Genomic DNA, 22372 nt, shown 5'->3' with positions numbered 1-22372 from the left:
TCATGGAAAACAAGGCAAGTTTGAGAAACTATCACAGTGTAAAGGAGCCTAAGGGGACAAGATGACTCAATGTAATGTGATAGCCTAGATGAATCCTGAACAGAAGAGGACTTTAGGTAAAAACTAAGGAAATCTGAATAAAGTATAGACTTTAGTTTAAAATAATGTATCAATATTGGCTCACCAGTTGTGACAAATGTACCATACTAATGTAAGATGTTTACAGTAGGGGAAACTGGATGTGGAGTATACAGGAACTCTCTATAGTATCTTTCTAACTTTTCTATAATTCTAAAACTGTTCTAAAACAAACAAAAAAATTATTTAAAAAAAATAGAGGGAAGGAAGCAGCAATGGAGAGCAGCAGCAGCCTGATGGAAGAAATGTTCACATATTGAGATATGGGAAAGTCATTCTGGCTTATCCAGGAATTAACTTGACTTTTATGCTAACTAAAACAGCCTGTTTGTGGCTTATCAAACACTGTACATCTGCTTTAACTGTTAAAGAAAAGGGCACCTTAACCAAAAGTAAAGAATGTCCATGTTGGGCTTCCCTGGTGGCGCAGTGGTTGAGAGTCCACCTGCCGATGCAGGGGACACGGGTTCGTGCCCCGGTCCGGGAGGATCCCACATGCCGTGGAGCGGCTGGGCCTGTGAGCCATGGCCGCTGAGCCTGAGCGTCCGGAGCCTGTGCTCCGCAACGGGAGAGGCCACAACAGTGAGAGGCCCGCGTACCACAAAAAAAAAAAAAAAAAAAAAAAACCAGAATGTCCATGTTAAAAATAAAGATTAAATGCCTCCCTTTCTGGGATGCCAATGCTGGTACTTCTTTGATGATAGGACTCTCTTCCCAGGTGCCAAGGACATACTGGCTCACTGTGTACATGCTGATCTGTTTTTTTGAAACCTTGAAGGAATGAACCGCTGATCTGTTAGATGTTCTTTGTTCTGACAAGATATAAAACTGTGCTGGAAACCATGCTTCTCCAGAGCAGTTCCTCAGAATTACCTGAGAGACTGTCTCCCCAGCTATAGTCCTCAGTTTGGCTGAAATAAAACTCTTTTCTATTCCAATTATAGATTGTTTATTGATTATTTCTGTCAACAAGCCTATAGCTCTACGAGTGGACTCTGCAGAAGGGCCTGAGAAATAAACCCACTATTTGTAATATTATTTCTATAAATGTATTTTCCTGAATTTCAAACAACCAATTTATAAACTAGTTCTTGAAATGCAATCTGTTTGCAAATTAGGGTGTGTGTATTGGAGAACAAGGCAGAGTATATTTGACCCCTAGAACATTCTGACTACCATTTTGGTACCAAGGATGATTTAAATTCAAACATTCTAAATACAAATATAACAGCACACCCCGTTTTTGGTCAGAAAATATTATCTGTCATAAGCTCTGTCATGCTAATTCAATTCACTGATCAATTTTCCACCAGAACAAGACAGTTAAATCATTTTCCATATTAATTTTTATATCATTGAAGCAATTTTCATTAAGAACATTTTTCATTTAAATATTTTAATGACAATTTATCAATCTATATCTTGTCCATATTCAATGTTCCTAATTATAGCTTCCTCCATTGTAAATGTACCTTCATAGCCATTATTTCTAACAAGTGAGTACTCACTAAGATTTTATTATTCCACAATTTTTAAAGATCCCTTTAATCATTCTCCATTTTACCTTATTAAAATAAAATTAAATTTTTTTTATCATTTATTGTCAATTATTTCTACACTATCATTATGACTCAGACAAAAAGCTAGTGGCTTGTATTTATTTCTTAGGTAATGCACTAAAAAATTGTGAGCAGTTCTGTGAGACACAGAGAGACGCAGACTGATACACAGCAACAGTGATAGTGCCAGCAAGCAACAGAGAGAGAGTCAGAGACTGCAGTTTTGAATGTGCTGATTGCCTACCGACAAGGTCAAACTTCCTTGGAGCCAAAAAGACCATAAAAACATCCTCAGAATCATCTGGAATGGTCTAGATGGCCAGGTCCAAATGTCCTGCATCAGTGTATGTATGTGTTCGGTTCATAGGTTCGGAGGAAGGCAAAATAAAGGTGGAAAAGGTATTGAGAGGAGGATCAGTAGGATATAGTGATTAAGAGCATGGGCCCTGGTGTAAAACTGTCAAGGTTCAAATCCCAGCACCACCACTTAACTCACTCTGTAACCTGGGAAAGTTACTTCACTATGCTTTAATTTCTCCATTTGTTAAATGAGGAAAATGGTTGAGGTCATAGGGTTGACGATTAAATGAGTACAGAGTTTGGCACATCCTAAATCCTCAGCAAATGTTGGTGTATATGTGTGCAAGTATGTGATTGTGAATTTGTTCCACATACTAGGCCTTGATAAATCAATAGTATGCATGTACTCTCTTCCGTTTAACATACTGTAAACAACAGAGTTATTGCCCTAAAGCTGATTTTTAAACCCCACTGTTTATATATCGTACATTTCTTTCCTATTATGTATACTGTTGCCCCAAATTGATCTTCATATACCATGTGACCACCATATGGACAAAGTGCAATTACATAGTTAAAATGAATAGAAATAGGGCTTCCCTGGTGGCGCAGTGGTTGAGAGTCCGCCTGCCGATGCAGGGGACGCGGGTTTGTGCCCGGTCCGGGAGGATCCCACGTGCCGCAGAGCGGCTGGGCCCGTGAGCCATGGCCGCTGGGCCTGTGCATCCGGAGCCTGTGCTCCGCGAGGGGAGAGGCCACAACAGTGAGAGGCCCGTGTACCGCAAAAAAAAATAAAATAAAATAAAAAAATAATAGAAATACATTATGTGTTATCAGAAAACCTCATCTAATGGGAAAGTGCTGGTTTTAGAGCTAGAGAGATACAGGATCAAATCCCATTTGTCCACTAACGGCTTGTCCAAGTTACTGACACTCTACCTATTTTAGCATTGTTGAAATAGTACTAAGACATATATCTCACAAAATTGTGATTAAGATTAAGTAAATAATAGTAGGATGCTCAGCACATGGTACACCCTCAGTAAACGTCACACACCCTCAGTAAACGTCACACATGTGCGCACACACGTGCACACACACGCTCCTTAACTACTCCCGTCTCCGTCCAGCAGACCAAATAGTTTGTCAAGTGATCTTTGCCACCATTTTCATTTTTATATACATGTTTCAATGACTTTTTGGGGTAGTTTTCAATCTAGAATACCATACCGCTGGGTGTACCGAAGACATTCTAAAGGGTACAAAGCATGAATAATTTTAAGTAATCAATTTCTGTATCTAGAACTTCCTTTTTTTTTTTTTCCCTAAAACTGACTTGTCTGAGGAGACACCTGTAATCTGCCACGATTCTCCTTTCCTACTTCCCTTCTCACAGTTACCCTTTGAAAGAAAGAGCTATTTCTTTACAAAAGGCATACACTCACCCATCCTTTTTCTTATCCTGGTACGCTGCCCCAAAGTGTAAAAACCTCTAGAATACCAAAATACAAAGATAACTCAACCCTTTAATCAGTGTTCCATAAAACCCCCAGCTTTCCCCTTAAGAAATAAATTTCCAAAACAAATTTACCTTTTAAATTTTAATAATGTTTATCACACTTTTAAATGTATTTATATTATTTTCATCAAGTGTATTCTAATAATAGTCACAATAGTAACTCAAGCCAAAAGAAAAAATAAATAAATAGAGTTTTATGGTCAAAGGAAATTAAGAAAATATATGTATGTGTGTATATATATACACATACATATGCACATACATATTGCAGAGAAGTTTGGTAGGTGACCAATTAGAAATTGCTCAAGCATAACAATGGGATAAAATTCTGTGGGGGAAATGAAATGGAAATCAAATTCAAAGAGGAAAAGGTATGATGCAAAATTTCCCACTGTTAAAAAGCTTTACTTTGAATGAATGATGGCAAATATTAAATCACTACCATATTTATATTCCATTGGATAAATTTCAGTGATTTAACATTTTAAGTTAGAAATAACGATAGTTACAATAAGCCAGACATGACATCCTCTACAACGATTTAAACTTATAATGTAACAAAAATTAGATAACAACTTAATAATTCTTTTAGGAGCTATACAGGAAAAAAAAAAAGTATAATCTCTTACAAAGAGAACCCTCAAACACCATCTTAGGTCTCCATCCTGAACTCAAGTCAAGCGCAGTAGTTCAGTGGTAAGTAACGGGGACCACTAGTTCAAAGACCCTCTCTTCTTTCCTTCCCCCACTTTATTTTGTCCTCTCGGTCCGCACTCCCCGGACCCCCTTAAGTGGCCCACTCCCTGCGCCCGGCTGTTCCTCCTTCTCCCAGTCTTTCCCCGGCTCCGCTCTCCTCCCCACCAGCCCGCCCACCCCAGCTCTTCAGCGCATGCGCCCTTCGCTTCCTTCCCACCCGTGGCTGCTGTGTCATGGCCGAGCGGAAGTCCCAGCCGCTACGGGGCAGGGCGTCCTTAAGATGGGGTGTGCTTGTCGAAGCTTTCTACTCTTCCTCCCCAACACCTCTTTGATCTCCCACTGTAAGGGGGTCCCCTACCCTGCACTCTCCCGATCACTTCGTAGTCCACGGATTTGAGTGGCCTGGCGGTAGACATGGCGGCGGCGAGGCCTCTGCCGAGGAGCTGGAGCTGGATTCGGGGCGCGGTGACTGCAGCGGCCGCGAGAGGGAGGGCGCACATGGGACCGCTCGGCGCACCCCGCGCCTGTCACCAGCCCGGGGCGCGAGCGCGCCGGGGTCACGCGTCGGAAGGCGGCAAATGAGACGGCGGGGACTGGTAGTGAGGGCAGCCCGGGACGCCTGGAAGGAAGAGCGCGCTAGGTCCCTGGCGCCCGAGGTCTCCTTTCCCTGCCCCTCCCTCGTGGTGGAACCAGACTCGCTTCCCGGGAGGGATGCTAGCTACGCGTCCCTGCGATTTAACGAAGCGCTGCGCTTCTTTGTCAGTGTTTGTATTTAAATAAAAGCGGAGGCTTGGCCCAGATGTCAATAGTTTGGTACCCCAAAATGATTCTTTTGAAATGAAAGACCTGCTAGCTCGGTGACTGAGAGTATTTGGTTAGTGAGTAAATTTTTATTAAACGTTTAGGTAACTGCCAAATCTATCAGGCGATTTTGAGCCGTTCTTAAGGTGACATCTTCATCCTCTTTTCTATTGAGTCAGAAAAGCTTTGGGCCTGAATCCGTATTCTAAGTGGATGGTGATATATTCTGGGACAAGAAACTTTAATGGAAACAAAAAATCTTGTCTGCTGTGAACTCATATAGCTTTTTTATGATCTTGATCATTGTTCAGCAATGCCGCCAATTGCCTAGAAGGTTAAAGCAGTTTATACTTTAGAAAATTTTACTTCCTGGTGAGCTGTTATGAAGCAACCCACAACTCCAGAGAATCTGTATACAGCTATTGATAATCTGCTGCCTTCTAGAAATCAAAATCCTTTTACTTGTGAGAATTTGCCTTTCTCAACATATTTGTTGGCTTCGATGTCTTTACATATTTCTCTGCATCTGGCCATATAATTAAAATAATCCTCTGCAATCTGATTCAATGTTATGTGCCAATTCTATTAGCACCAAAAATCATCTAAAACTTGCTTGGAATGTGGTTAAATCATTTACAGTAAAATATATTCTGTAAGTGCTAATCCGGTAATTTTATGTAATGAAGATTCTGGTTTATTACAGAATCCTCACAACTTACATCTTCCTCTCATCTCCCTTCCAGTTCACTCCATGCAGACCCTAGAATCAACATAGATCTTATGTCATTCTTTTCAATGACTTCACAGTCTCTACACTGCATTCCAAATAAAACTGAAGGTCTTCAGCCTCCACTAACCTCTTATTACCTGCTTCTACCCATCCTATAGGTTATAGGTAACCTACTGTCAAGACACTTTGAGTTATTCAGCTCTCTGAACACACCCTGACTTTAAAAAAAATCTTTGCTCTTGGATCTACTTTATCTGGAATACCTATTCCAGTTCCCAAATCTTCCCATATCCTGTTCAGTTGCCTGTGCAAGTGCTTACCAGATGTCATCCTAGTTATTTACTAGTTATTTACTGTCTTCCGCACTAGTACTGTGCCTTCCAAGAAGTAAGATCTCAAACTGGGTCCTGTCCCTGCCTATCAAAGATCTTGTCACTGACTGGGAAGGTTGACATTTTCCTTTTTTTAATCAATCTTTGACTTTTCTCCACATTTACCCAAGAGTACTCCTGCCAATTATTATGTAGCTTTATTGTAATTTTGGAAGCGCAATGGCAACAGTTGACATTTGCTTAGCTAAAAAATTGACTGTGTCTGCCAACAGCTGAAATTAGCAAACAAATTTTTATGTACCATTTCAGCATGAATTGCCAATATATGTGATTCTAAGACTAAAAATTTTAAGCAAATGTTGCTAATGCTTCAGCTAATTTTAAACAACAAAAACATTTGTGCATAATTAGAGAAATTTTTAAAAATAGAAGAAAAAAATCCATAACCCTAACACAACTTTATCTTTTTTGTGTATTCTCTTATATATATGTTTTAAGTAGTTAATATCGTTGTATAAATTCAACTTTTATTCTTTCTTTTTCCATGTTATAGTTTTTTGTAATGAATATTTTAGTAATTTCATGATACTCTGTTAAGTAGGTATAACCGTAAGTTTACCTACTAATAAGTCCCTGTTGTTACATACTCAGGTTGCCTCTAATTTTTCACTACCATAAAAAATATTGTGAAGGAAATATTCCTTCATATAGCTTCTTTCCCATATTTAAAAATCATTTAGGGTAGAATTTAGAGTACCAAATCAAAGGGTACAAGTGTGTATTGTTTCTGATACACATTACCAAATCATTTTTCAAAGGGCTGTACCAATTTAAACATAAAATTACCAACACTGTATAAGTATATGATTATTTGGCTTTTGATGCAAACAGATGTAAGCAAGCTCTTCACATACATGATTAACTTAGGTGAAAAGTTTTAATTTTGAAACCTGAGCAATAACTTTGGCTTTGTGTTACTGCTGGTTGAAATTAAAAACCTGTTTCCTCTGAGAGACTAGCCCCCAGGTAGAAGGCTGCATGGGTGGGATTTCTTTTAAAATGACCACAAGACCAGATGCCTCCTTCCCATCACATCTAATTGTGGGGACTCATATTTCTGCCCTACCACTGATAGAAGTCACAGTTTGCTCTGAATTCAACCACCTCTTTTTGCTCCACTTGGTAGGCTTTATTCAGGTATCTCCAGCCACAGCCTGTCCTTTTTACTTGCTGCGGGTCTGGGTCAAATACCAGTCCCTTCTAGCTTCAAGGAGTAAAAGCCAAGCTCTCAAAGTGGTTCTTTTAAAGACCCTCTCACTAGGCATGCAGTGAAGGGAAAACACCCTGTTTCTCTCTCCCATGGTGGGAGAGGGGCAAAGAGGGAAAAGCCACAGCTCCCCTAAACTTTCCCCAAAGAAATCCTCTTGAGCCTGAGGAGGGTGTTGGGGTCAGGATTTTAAAACCAGTTTTAAACACCCCTTTTGGACAACATAGCTAGTTTAGCATCCCAGATTGTAATGTGGGTATAACTATTGATTTGTTTTGAGTCTCAGGTCTCAACTAAAACTGAGAAGTCCCATTTTTCAAATCAACAGAATTCAATATAAACCTCATTTGGATCCTGATTTGAATTTATAAGTTCAAGACATTTGTGAGACCACTGGGGAAATTTGACCACAGGTTGACTATTAAATATTACAGAATTATCTTTAAATTTGTTGTGTGATTATTCATTGGGGGTGTATTTTTTTAAATGGCCTTACCTGTTAGAGGTATGTACTGAAATATATGTGTGCTATGCTATGAAGTTATGCTATGAAGTTATATTTGGGACTTGCTTTAAAACCCTTGGGGTTGGGAGTACAACAGTGTAGATAGAACAAGCTTAGTAAATTAGAGATAGTTATTGAAGCTGCATCAGGGGTACATGGGGATTCATTATACTATCTCTAATTTTGTGTATGTTTGAAATTTTTATGTAAAGTTTTAAAATAAAATTTAAAATGTAAGGGTCCATTTCATTCTGCAAAATATGTGACCAATAATACTCAAAACTATCAAGGAAAACAAGGATGTCCTGAGAAACAACCAAGAGGAGCCAAAGGAGACATGATGACCAAATGTAATGTGTATTCTGGATGGGATTCTGGAACAGAAAAAGGACTAGGTAAAAACTGATGAAATCTGAATAAAGTATGAACTTTAGTTAATAGTAAGGTTTCAGTGTTGGTTCATTAACTGTGACAAATGATGTACCATACTAACGTAAGACATTAATAATAGGGGAAACTGAGTGTAGGGTATACAGGAACTCTCTGTACTAGCTTCATAATAGTTGCGGCATATTTTAGTTGCAGCATGCAAGATCTTTTGTTGCAGCATGCAGGCTCTTAGTTGCGGCACGCATGTGGGATCTAGTTCCCCCACCAGGGATTGAACCTGGGCCCCCTGCATTGGGCATGTGGAGTCTTACCCACTGGACCACCAGGGAAGTCCCTCATAATACTTTCATAAATTTAAAACTGTCCTAAAATAAAAAGTTTACTTTTCAAAAGTCCATTTTAATATCCTGTTATATATTCACATAATAACATTTCAAAATAATTTCTCACTGTAGTGCATGAATAGCATTATTAATTTTAAAATATTTTTAAACTATTTCAGTATATGGGACATGAATTAAATTTTTAGTGAACTTGTAAGTCATGCTCACACTAAGGATTAAACAGTTGATTTTCAAAGCATTAAAGCAGATCTTAACCGGATAAAGAAGCACAAATAAATAATTAAATATAATCATACCTCAATTAATGAAAAGAACGTGTTATGGAAACATAGTTCATTTCCAAAAGAAGAAAATATATAAAACGAATAACAACATATCCAGAAGCGAGGAAACTATGGGAAAATATTATGCTTAGCACTGAGTGCTTTAGAAAACATGAAATATGCATCTAGAGGTCTTGATGAGGGAAGGATAAAGTTAAGATTAGCTAAAGAGGGGACAAAATGACAGATACTGCTGCTTGGACACCTCACAAAGGCAACAAATAGCAAAGCCAAGTTTTAAACAGAATGTGCCCAGGCTCTGTGCTATAGCTCCAAGATAGAGAAGAGGAGAAAGGAACAGACACTAACTCAAAAATTAGGCAACGTAGGCCCTTCCCCTCCTAACCCCTCCCAATCACAGACTTACAGAATTGAGCCAGTCTCAGGTCCCCTTTTCCTATGGAAACAAGGAGCCTGTCAGGGGAAGACATCCCTTCCGATTCCTACTTAGTGTACATACCTACACACATGCACACGCACATGCACATGCACACACTTATCCCCTGAAAGGTATGAATTACATTTACCCTTAGATCTGGGCTAGTGTGACATCAAGGCTTCTCCAGTGTTTAAAACAACTCATCGGGCTTCCCTGGTGGCGCAGTGGTTGAGAGTCCGCCTGCCGATGCAGGGGACACAGGTTCGTGCCCCGATCCGGGAAGATCCCACATGCTGCAGAGCGGCTGGGCCCGTGAGCCATGGCCGCTGGGCCTGCGTGTCCAGAGCCTGTGCTCCGCAATGGGAGAGGCCACAACAGTGAGAGGCCCGTGTACCGGGAAAAAACAAAAAACAAAACAAAACAAAAAGCAACTCATCTACTTCATGATGCCTTTGCTAGATCACAGGATGGGTATACAACATCCATTCCAATCTCCTTCTAGCTTGCTTTCTTATTCTGTAGAGCTGGAAAGGTTAAAGCTACATCCTTGCAATTAGGATTCCTTCTGTTATAGAGGATTCACCATCAGAAACACCATGCTAGATGTGGAGGGAGGGCATGACTGAGGCCGGAGGAGCCCTCTGCTGCTGATTCCATGACAGGCACAATGGAGGAGCTTAGTTTTTCTGTGGCATTAACTGAGGTCACCATGACTGCGGCCTCTTGGCACTGAGAGTCAGGGTGCAGGACGTGCATTTTACTAGTTAGTATCATGTACCAGGTTCTGGAGTAGAGGCTTCCAGGATGTGGCAGTTTCCAGAACATGGCAGCTTCCTGATGGTGGCAGGAAAGACATAGTTTTAAAGCCAGCAGCTTCCCAATTCAATACATGGTTTCCTGATTGCAGAAGAATCATTAGCTCCCTTGGTGGCCCAGTTCTGCTTGAGATTGATCCTGAAACCTCAGCCTCAAAGTGGTTCTCAACCTTGGCTACATATTAAAATCACCAGGGGACCTTATTAATTCTACACATACACATGCCCTGAGGTTTTGATTCAATATGTCTGCAGTGGATTCCAGAATCGATATTCTTAAAAACAACCCAGATGCTTGGGACACAAAGCTAAGGTTGAGAACCACTGACCCAGAGATTCTTTCACTAGTCCTCCCAACAATTCCATAAGCTATTTAATACCCAGTGTTAAATCTATTTCTGTTTTAACTGTCCAGAAAGGTTTTTGTTGTTGTTGTTGTTGGGGTTTTTTTGTAACTGAACCTTGACCAAATGCAATGTCTGGGAGCAAAATCTTCACAATAGGGGTAGGTCAAAGTTTAAGCAGAATGAAAGTTCAAATGTGCCATCCTCCTCCTGTCAATAAAGAAGCATTAAAATTTTCAGTGCTGGGAATTCCCTGGCAGTCCAGTGGCTAGGACTCCTCATTTTCACTGCTGTAGGCCCAGGTTCAATCGCTGGTCGGGGAACTAACTTCCCTCAAGCTGCGATGTGCAGCCAAAAACAAAAAAAAATTTTTGTTTTTCAGTGCTTACAAACAGAAGAAATAAAGACTGTAAGAAAAAACAAGCCAAGGGACTTCCCTGGTGGCGCAGTGGTTAAGAATCCGCCTGCCAATGCAGGGGACAGGGGTTCGAGTCCTGGTCTGGGAAGGTCCCACATACCGCAGAGCAACTAAGCCCGTGTGCCACAACTACTGAGCCTGCACTCTAGAGCCGTGAACCACAACTACTGAAGCCCACGCGCTTAGAGCCTGTGCTCCGCAACAAGAGAAGCCACTGCCATGAGAAGCCTGCGCTCCTCAAGCAAGAGCAGCCCCCAGCTCGCCACAACTAGGAAAAGCCCATGCACAGCAACAAAGACCCAATGCAGCCAAAAATAAATAAATAAGTAAATTTATAAAAATGGAAAAAAAGAAAAAGCAAGCCAAGAACGGTAATAAAGCATAGAATTCTGAAAAATAAATTGCCATTGAAAGATTATAGGACTTCTCTGGTGGCGCACTGGTTAAGAATCTGCCTGCCAATGCAGGGGACACGGGTTCAAGCCCTGGTCCAGGAAGATGCCACGGAGCAACTAAGCCTGCGCGCCACAAGTACTGAGCCTGTGCTCTAGAGCCCATGCGCCGCAACTACTGAAGCCCGTGAGCCACAACTACTGAGCCTGCGAGCCACAATTACTGAAGAGAAGCCACGGCAATGAGAAGACCCCACACTGCAACAGAGTAGACCCCGCTCACCGCAACTAGAGAAAGCCGGCGCGCAGCAATGCAGACCCAACGCAGCCAAAAATAAATAAATTAATTAATTAATTAATTAATTACCAAAAAAACCTTCCAATGCCCTGATTGGTTAAATGAACTATAATTTCTGGTCTGTTGCTGCCACCTACCAATTATCCAAGGCAATGCAGGTCATGTGGATGTGATTGCTATTCCAATCTTCCAGGAGTGTTGTTAGTGCCACCTAAGTTCTCTCTCATTTCAGTGCCACACTTCTAGAATCCTTTGAGGTGTGTGCTAAACCCTTAAATAATAAGCCTTTTAAGTTTTGTTAGGGCTCTTCACTCAACAGATTACTTAAGTATGAAAGTATCTTGACCATGAATTACTATCAGATATGGATGGTATAGGAAAAGCAAAAGTTACAAGAAAAGTCATCCAGTAAATGCTGGTTGAACTCCTACTAAGTGTTATGGTTTACAGTATACTCATCTACTGCATCCTTTAAAGTTAGCCTTGTTTAAAAATCACGTGTTTCAGAGATATCTTGTTATATAAATATAACAGGATATCTGTTACATTTATTGATTTGTGATTGTTCTGCAATACAAAAAATTTTCATCTAGAATTATTTACTTTTCTCTACCATTTATAAAATCTTGTCTTAAAGAGGTTGATAATGATGATGAATGTAGTAAAGTGTCAATAATTCAGCACTTAAAACATATTTTGCTGATTGAATATATGTAATTACCTTTTGAGTCAGTGAATAGTATAATAACTCACATTTGCAGTAGCATTTTACAATTACTAAGACACTTTTAGATACCAACTCCAATGTGATGTTTACAGTAATCCTGTGAATTATGTAGGCCAGGTGCCATCTGTATTTCAGAGGCAAGGAAATAACCTCAGAACATTGAAGGGACTGCCCAAGATTACCCAGGAAGAGACTCCATCTAGAATCTGACCTTCTGAGGTAAAATTCAGAGTTATTTCCACTATGTAACACTACCTTCAAGTAGTCTTTCATTCACTCATTCAATAAATATCTCTCAAGTGCTTACTGTGTGCTATGTTTTGGTGCTGGGGAGAAGGTGGTCTCTAATTCAGAGACAGGGTGGGATAAGGCATAGAGAGATTGTCATGGAAGGTCTCTGAGGAAGCGATACCTGAAAAATGTATAAGGAATGAGCTAGGAAGGAAGTGGGAGAATTTAATCCAGGCAGAAGGAATAGGATGGAGAATGCCTGAGCTTCCCAAGTAGGAAGAATTGAAAGGCCATTGTGGTGAAGTATTATTAAAAAGGGGGAAGATGGCATTAAATAGGGCTGTCAGTCCAGGCAAGAAGAAACCATATGAGCCGGGCTACGTAAGCCATGGTAAAAAGGCTGGTCTCTGTTCTGAGTATAGTGGGAAGCCAGGGAAGGGTGCTCAGGCTCTATGCCCCATACTACAAGTCAGAAAATTTCCCAGAGTGGGAAACATCAGCGTAAACTGTTCAGCTCACTTCAGTGCATTTCCATTCTCTCCCAAGATCTTGTCACATAAAGTCCTGGATGCTTTAGTTCCTTTCCAATTCTTCAAATATCTGGATATTTGGTTTGGTTTGGCTTTTACTCAGTTTTGGTAGCTATCCTCAGCTGGTGTTTGGTCTGATACAAGCTAACCTGAAGCAAAAGTCTTCTCTCACTTTCTCTGAAGACTACAGGCATACCTCAGAGATAGTGTGGACTCCAGACTACTGCAGTAAGGCAAATATCGCAATAAACTGAGTCACACAAATTTTTTGGTTTCCCAGAGTATATAAAAAATATGTTTACACTATGCTGTGTTCTATTAAGTGTGCAATAGCATTATGTCTAAACAAACAATATACATACTTTAATTTTTTTAAATGTGGAGGGGAAGTGGCCAAGATGGTAGAGTAGGAAGACCTAGAGCTCACATCCTCCCACAGACACGCCAAAATAGAGCAACTATTGATAAGGAAGAATAGCAGTAAAGGTCTTCTATAGCTTAAAATCTAAAGGCGGAACCATAGGACAGGTAGAAGGGGTGGAGACACAGTACAGTCAAGACCCAAACCGCCAGGTAGGCGACCCACAAATGGGAGGATAATTACAATTGGAGAATCTCTCCCCAGTAAGCAAGGGTCCAAGCCCCACAATGCGCTCCCCAGACGAAGGGTCCTGCACTAGGAAGATGAGTTCCCAGAATGTTTGGTTTTGAAGGCCAGTAGGGCTTACTTTCAAGAGAGACAGAGGGCTTACTCTAATACACCACTCTTAAAGAGCACACACAAAATCTCACACGCTCCAGGACCCAGGACAGAAGCAGTAAGTCAAAAGGAACTTGGATCAGAGACACTTGCTGATCTTGGAGAGCCTTGTGGAGAGGCAGGAGGCAATTGGGACTCACCCTGGAGTCATGGACACTGGCAGCAGCCATTTTGGGGAGTTCATTCCACCACAAGGACACTGGTGCTGGGAAGCAGCATTTTGGAATCCTCCCTCTAGCTTATTAGTGCTGGGGCCCAGGCTCACCCACCAGCAGTCTGGCTGCCTTGAGGTCCCTGAGCCCCTAGCTGTCCCTAGACACAACCCCACCTACCAGTGGGCTGGCACTAGCCCTGGTACCTACAGGGCCCTGCATCAGCAGCCAGCACTAACTTCAAGACTTCCAGCCCCATAGTCAGCCACCCCAGAACCCGGCTCGACCCACCAATGGACCAGCACTAGCCCTGGGTACCCCCAGGGCTCCATAGCAAGCTACCTCATGACCCAGTCCCACCACCACTGGGCTGGCACCAGGACCAGGACTCCCCTGGCCATGTAACCAGCCATGCCGGGACCAAGCCCTGCTCACCAGCAGCTGGTAGCCTCTACACAAGGCAGGGCCTGGTAACCAACTGGACCAGGGACCAGCCACACCTCCCAGTGCACCCACAGTAGTCAGCCCACCACAACAGAAGGACCCATGCAGTCCACATAGAGGGCATTCCTAGAGCAGATAGCTCTGGTGACCAGAGGAGAGTGCATTGCTGGGCCCCATAAGATAATTCCTCCATAGGATGCTTTTCCAAGATAGGGAAACCTAACCAACCTACCAGGTACACAAAAATAAAAACAGCAAATTTGGCAAAATGATGTGACAGAGAAATATGTTCCAAATGAAGGAACAAGATAACCCCTTCCCTGCAAAACAAAGAAGGAAACAAACAAAACAACTAAGTGAAGTGGAGATAAGCAATGTACCTGATAAAGAATTCAAGGTAATGATATAAAGTTGCTCAAAGAACTCAGAAGAAGAGTGAGAAGTTTAACAAAAAGTTAGAAAATATAAAGAAGAGCCAAACAAAGCTGAAAATACAATAACTGAAATTTAAAAACTAGAAGGGACTCAACAGTAGATTAGGTGATACAGAGGAATCTATCAGTGAACTGGAAGACAGAGTAGTGGAAATCACTCAAGCTGACCAGAAAAAAGAAATAAAAAAAAATAAAGTCAGTTTAAGAGACCTTTGGGACAAACATCAAGCACACTAATATTTACATTATAGAGGTCTCAAAAGGAGAAAAGAGAGAGAAAGGGGCAGAGAACATATTTGAATACATAATAGCTGAAAACCTTCCCTAACCTGAGAAAGGAAACAGACATCCAGGTGCAGGAAGCAAGAGAGTCCTAAACAGGATCAACCCAAAGAGGAACACATCAAGACACATTGTAATTAAGAAGGCAAAAATTAAAGATAAAGAGAGAATATTAAAAGCAGCAAGGGAAAAGCAAAAAGCTATGTCCAGAGGAACTCCCATAAAGCTATCAACTGACTTGTCAGCAGAAACTCTGCAAGACAAAAGAGAGTGGCATGAAATATTTAAAATGATGAAAGGGAAAAAACCGACAACCAAGATTATGCTACCTGGCAAGGCTTTCATTGAGATTTGAAGGAGAGATCAAAAGTTTAACAGACAAGCAAAAGCTAAAAGAGTTTAGCACCACAAAAGCAGCTTTACAAGAAATGTTAAACAGATTTCTCTATGTGAAAAAGAAAAGGCCACAACTAGAAATACGAAAATCACAAAAGGTAAAATCTCATTTTTAAAGGCAAATATACAACAAAGGCAGTAGACTAACCATTTAATAAAGCTAGTAGGAAGGTTAAAAGACAAAAGTAGTAAAATATCTATATCCACAATAAGGAGTTAAGGGATACACAAAACAAAAGAATGTAAAATATGATGTTAAAAACAGTAATCATGGTGGGGGGTAGTAAAAATTCAGGTTTGTTAAAATGCATTTGAATTTAAGAGATCAGCAACTTAAAATAATCACATATGTATATAGATTGCTATATATAAACCTCGTGGTAACCACAAACTAAAAATAATAGATACACACACAAAAAAGAGAGAGGAATCCAAACATAACACTAAAGATAGTCATCAAATCACAAGGGAAGGGCTTCCCTGGTGGCGCAGTGTTTGAGAATCTGCCTGCCGATGCAGGGGACACGGGTTCATGCCCCGGTCCAGGAAGATCCCTCATGCCGTGGAGTGGCTGGGCCCGTGAGCCATGGCCGCTGAGCCTGCACGTCCAGAGCCTGTGCTCCGCAATGGGAGAGGCCACACCAGTGAGAGGCCCGCGTACAGCAAAAAAAAAAAAAAAAAAAAAAAAAAAAAAAAAAAACACAAGGGAAGAGAGCAAAAGAAGAAGAAAGGAATAAATACCTATCAAATATTACTTTAAATGTAAATGGACTCCTTAAAAAATTAAAAATAGAACTACCATACAATCTAGCAATTCCACTCCTGGATATTTATTCAAAGAAAATGAAAACACTGATTCAAAAAGATATATGCACTCCCGTGTTCACTGCAGCACTATTTACAACAGTCAAGATATGGAAGCAACCTAAGTGCCCATCAACAGATGAATGGATAAAGAAGATCTGGTATAAATATACAATGGAATATTACCCAGCCATAAAAAAGAACAAAATCTTGACATTTGCAACAACATGGATGGACCTAGAGAGTATTATGTTAAGTGAAATGTCAGGCAAAGGCAAATACTTTATAATTTCACATATATGTAGAATCTAAGAAACAAAACAAATGGACAAACATAACTAAACAGAAACAAAATCACAGGTAGAGAATGAACAGGTGGTTTGCTGGGGTCAGGGGAGGAGAAAAATAGGTGAGGGAGGTTATGAGGTACAAACTTTCAGTTACAATATAAATGAATCACAGGTATGAAATGTGTAGTGTGGGGAATATATTCAAAACTTAAGTAATATCATTGTGTGGTAACAGATGGTAACTAGACTTACCATGGTGATCATTTTGAAATGTATAGAACTATTGAATCACTATGCTGTGTACCAGGAAGTAACATAGTGTGGTACATTAGTTATACTTCAAAAACAAACAAACAAACTCATAGAAAAAGAGATCAGATTTGTGGTTACCAGAGGTGGGGGATGGGGAGAGGGGGAACTGGATGCAAGTAGTCAAAAGGAATAAACTTCCAGTTATAGGATTAATAAGTACTAGGGATGTAATGTACAACATGATAAATATAATTAACGCTGCTATGCATTATATATGAAAATTATTAAGAGAGTAAATACTAGGAGTTCTCATCACAAGGAAAAAATGTTTTTTTAAAATTTATTTATTTATTTTTGGCCACATTGGGTCTTCATTGCTGTGTGAGGGCTATCTCTAGTTGCAGTGTGCAGGCTTCTCATTGCAGTGGCTTCTCTTGTTGCAGAGCAACGGGCTTTAGGCATGTGGGCTTCAGTAGTTGTGTCACATGGGCTCAGTAGTTGTGGCTTACAGGCTGCAGAGCGCATGCTTCAGTAGTTGTGGCTTGTAGGCTCTAGAGTGCAGGCTCAGTAGTTGTGGCACATGGGCTTAGTTGCTCCGCAGCATATAGGATCTTCCTTCCAGACCAGGTCTCAAACCCATGTCCCCTGCATTGGCAAGTGGATTCTTAACCACTGTGCCACCAGGGAAGCCTTCTATGTTTTTCATGTTGTATCTACATGAGATAATGGATGTTCACTAAACTTACTGTGGTAATCATTTCATTGTGCAAGTCGTAAGTCAAATCATTATGCAGTACACCTTAAACTTATACAGTGCTGCATGTCAATTGTATCACAATAAAACTGGAAGAAAAAAATAATAATGGTGTTGGAAAAATGGCACCAGTAGACTTGCTCAACACCTGGGTGCCACAAAACTTCAATTTGTAAAAACACAGTATTTGCAAAGTGAGATAAAGTGAAGCGCAATAAACAAGTGCCTGTATTTCATTGTCTTCAGTTACCTCAACACTCTCACCTCCTTTATTGTCCTTCCTTCTCTAAGCTGATGACCTTGCCTAACTCCTCAAGGAAAAAATAAAATCCACAAAACCCACTGCTAGCTTGTAGCAGATATGGCAAAGTAGAGCTCTCAGCAGTCCCACAGATCCAGGAAAACAAAAATTAGACTTCAGGGAAACAAACGCAGACAGCACTTGAGAAGTGAGCCCTACATTTGATGTGGCTTTTGCTCTTAGGACATTTACCAGGTCTCAAGCTGTGCAATGGTGAGAAGGCAAGAAACCAAGCAGAAATCATCTGCTAAAAAGATGAGCAGAGCTTCTGGTGATTTCATGGTACTGAGTAGAGAAAAATTATAGTTTAGGGCCCACCAAGGAAGACGGGCCTTGATAAACTCTCCAGATTTCTGTGGCTACTCCTCAAGACACTCTAGGAATAAGGGCAAGTAAAAGTAGACCAACTCTCCCAAAGCCTGTAACAGCCTAAAGTTATCTCCATCCCCAAGAGCAACAATAAGACCTGGTTCCACTCTAACTGTTGACAAAAGGAAAGTTAAATCCTTTTAGGGGAAGATAGCACCAACCAGACTCTATATAAACAAACAAACAAACAAACAAACAAACAAAAAATTTTAAATCGGAGTTAAAAATAATACCAGGCATGCTAGTCTTGGTGAAAATTTGATTAACCATCAAGTTAAGAATAAAAAAGAGAATGTTATTTGAGCAAAACTGAGGATTATTACCCAGGAGACAGACTCTCAGAAGCTCTGAGAACTGTTCCACCTATTAGAAATCGAAGGCACAGTCATACACATTTTTGAGACAAAAGCTCAAACATCAAAATGACATACTGACCTTTTACTTAAAGTTCACCAAAGATATATAGTCCAGGTAAGCACAAACAAAGAGAGCAGCAAAGCCACCATGACCCCTACAGACTTGGGAAAGAATCAATCTTTTAAGAAGTTACATTGCTAGTGTCAGAAGAAAGGGGGAAAAATTTTATCTTTATGGTCGAGCAGGCACTCCCATCTTTGAGGAGGTTTGGTTACTGTATAATTCAGATACACATTGCACAGTAGGGAGAGAGGAAGGAGGTCCAAATAGACAGACAGAGAGAATTTTATGTTTGAATTTTCTTGTCCTGCCTTAAAATATAAATTTTATTTCATCATCAGGAAATAGGACCAAAAGACAGAAAAGCAAGAGAAAAACCGACAATAGAAACAGACCCACAAGTAATCCAGATATGGCAGTTATCAGACATTGATTTTTTCTAAGTAGGAGTATAAGCTTATGAGAAAAATATTGTGAGATTACCAGCTATGTGAAATGTTTATCTGAGGTTGGAAAATGATGAATTTCTGTTGATGCCAATCTGCTCAGCAGTGTGATTCCTCCCACCCCCCACCAACAATGCCATCCTATCCCTTGGACTTTCAATGTGCCTTAACCCACTCCTAACAGTTAGAATCTCTAGCCCTGTGCTTAAGAATTATTTATTCCAGAACTTTCAAAACCTTTACTGCTTGGGCTCACAACAGGCCCAAAATGCTTCAAATAATGATTCTCAGGAGATGGTGAATAAAGGCCAAAGTAAGACAATTCTGAGGTGTGTGTTTTGCACTGTTTCCCAGAGTTTCCCCATGGAAACTACTGGGGTAGCTGGCTTAATAGTACATCCTCTACTGGATGTGTTCCCTCCTTTGTTACTTCCCCATTTCTCAACCAGTATAATCTATACTTCCCAAATAAACTCTTTTAACCCAAATCCTCATTTCAATGTCTGCTTCTGAGAGAATCAAAACTTAAGCTCTCACAGGTACAGGTGCAAGCATAAATAAATATGTCCAGAGTTGGAGTTTTGCCAGTTAAGTACAACAGAGAGAGGGAGGGGCCAAGGAGCATTATTATAAATTTAACGCAAACCTGGGGAAAAGAAGAAAAAAGGTATAAAATCTCATTGGATATATCCAAGTTCCATATGACTTTCCCCTCTTATTCCCCTTTATTCACCCCCATTGCCAATTCAGACCATCTCAACATCTGAAAGATATCTGAATTTTTAAAAATAACATTCAAAAATATCTGAATAGAGAAAAAACATTCTTCCAGAGACAACTAGATAATATACCAAGAATTGTGTGGTTTCGGAAGGGAATGCTTGAATTATTCACTGAAATAATCATTGAATTATTTCGGAAGGGAATGCTTGAATTATGCCTCAGTTTGGCGTATTACACTGTGTATGCAAACATTCTCTAATACCTGACTTTAAGAGCTCACATTTTATGCAATGCCCTATCAGCCCTTTTAATCTAGCTGCACGTTATAATCACTTGAGGAACGTTTTTTACCACCTCCAGAGATTTTAATTTAATTAATGTGGGGTTGGGCCAGACCAGCATTTTCTTAAAACCCCCACAGTTCTAATGTTTAGCCAGGGTTGTGAACCACAGATCTAAGGGATTGTGATAAATGATGTTTTGTAATGTTTCTCCTTTTCAAAGTGATTTTCATAAAGTGCAACATACTCAAACTAAAATAAGCCACAGTGGCCTGCACAGGAAACTGTTTATCTGGTTTGTCACTCAGGTCCCAGAATCTACCACTTCAGAAATCTCTCTATGACAATATATGGAAAAGTTCTATACAGAGATGACAAAAAAACTTATGGAACATGACTAAGCTCACCTCTTGTGGTATCTACATTTTACTATACATTAATTTAAAAATAAAGATATGAGATAAACTACCAAAGGTACATAGTAAGGGAATCTGATAACAATCTCCAGTTCTTCCTCATGAAGGAATGTATGAAAACTCTTGGTCATTATGATCAAAGGAATAGTTTCTTTCTCATCAAGTCCTGATTCTGTTCTCCAAGACTCTGCTGATCTTCATCCATGCATCAAGCTACTCTTGTCCCACAGCAGACTGTGTGAGGATGCATCTGGTATCAGAATCCTAATTCTACTTGCAGAGAGTTCTTAATCTGTATGTTTGTAACTGCTCAAAGTTCATTTTTAGTGCCAAGTCTTTACCACAAATAGGGGCTGTCCCCACAGTTATACTCAGGAAAGACTTGCTACCTGCTTTCTTGTTCCATCTGGGGCCAGCTTTGGTCTGTTCAGCTTAGCCCTGTAGCCCTGTAACTCTCTCTCTAACCTGCAGGCTCTGGCATCTGTGTTCTCTGTAGCTGAAAGCATTTCCTCTGCCTGCTGCATGCCCCGGCTGGCTAGGGAAAGGGGAGAGAGTTTATTCTACTCTATCTGTCAAGAGGAGTAACTTCAAGCTGTAAATGGACCACTCATGGTACTTCCTATGGGATACCATTAAATATCCTCTGGCAGTATAGACTCAGAGTGTTGTTCTCTTATATTTCATATCCACTATATTGAGATCTATACTTTGAAATAAATTAATGCTATTTGATCGTCATACAATGTTATAAGTAAAGGAAGAAAACTTATTGTTCATTTTACAGATGAGGAAACTGGGCCACAGAAGCTAAATCAGAGTAAGTCACAGAACTATTTAGTGCTAGAATTAGGATGAATAAAAAGTACAATAACCATTGTGTGGATACATATGCAATTTTTAATTGTTTATTTGTATAAAAAGGTACATAACAGAATTAAGAAACAAATGACGAACTGGGGGAAATATTCACAGCATGTATAACTGGAAAGGCTTAACATCAGTATGTTAGGAACTCCTGCAAATCAGTAAGATAAAAGTGCTGCCTTCACAGCAAAATGGTCAGGAAACTCATAAAAGAACAAGTACAAATGGCCAACAAATATATGAACTAACGTTTATTAGTGAATACAAATTTAAAACTATGATTTGGTGGATATCTGTCACTTTTTATCTATGCATTATTCCTTCTCCCTCTTTTTGATATGAAACATCATTCTCCTAAATCCCAACTCTGTGGTTCTGGGAGAGCTGATGACACTTGTAATAGACATGTTCTTTCTGTTGATGTATCATCCACCCTCCCTTTTTCTCTTTTACAAATCCTCTGCCTCCCCTGTGAGTCCTTGTGGTTTTGTTGTTGGAGCTAATATCTTCCTCTGTTCTTGTGCCTGGGTGACACACGACTCAGTCCTAACTGATCGGATTATCTCATCCCCTCTGTCACCATGATTGGCTCAGGGATGAACACAATATCCAAGCCAGGCCAACCAAAGTCTTCATTAGAATCTTTGCTTCAAACATCAAAAATGAGGTACAGTCGGCCCTCAGTAACTGAGTTACACACCCAGGGATCCAACCAACTGCGGACCAAAGATATTTGGGGGAAAAAAATTCCAGGATGTTCCAAAAAGCAAAACTTGAATTTCCTGCTTGCAGGTAACTATTTACATAGCATTTACATTATAATAGGTATTGTAAGTAATCTAGAGATGATTTAAATACACCGGAGGAGGCACATAGGTTATATGCTGATACTGCACCATTTTATATAAGGGACTTGAATATCCTCAATTTTGCTACCTGCAGGGGGTCC

The 22372-nt window shown here is 40.2% G+C and overlaps 1 protein-coding gene across 4 annotated transcripts in view; it reads right to left on the bottom strand.

The window, feature by feature from the left end:
• Positions 1-22372, bottom strand: part of ACYP2 (acylphosphatase 2) — a 327177-nt gene that overhangs the window by 178793 nt on the left and 126012 nt on the right. Inside the window, exon 1 of one of the 4 annotated variants that reach the window (XM_060117193.1) lies at positions 4571-4879. The exons of the other annotated variants lie outside the window; for them this stretch is intronic. Coding sequence (XP_059973176.1) covers positions 4571-4712 — 142 coding nt within the window. The 5' untranslated portion in view covers positions 4713-4879. Of the gene's footprint in view, positions 1-4570; positions 4880-22372 lie in introns of those variants that run through there. 4 annotated transcript variants of the gene reach the window in all.

Source organism: Mesoplodon densirostris, chromosome 14 (genome assembly GCF_025265405.1).
Source record: "Mesoplodon densirostris isolate mMesDen1 chromosome 14, mMesDen1 primary haplotype, whole genome shotgun sequence".
In the NCBI taxonomy this organism is placed as follows: domain Eukaryota; kingdom Metazoa; phylum Chordata; class Mammalia; order Artiodactyla; family Ziphiidae; genus Mesoplodon; species Mesoplodon densirostris.
The sequence above is the reverse complement of the archived record's forward strand: the minus strand, read 5'-3'. Positions and strand labels throughout refer to the sequence as shown.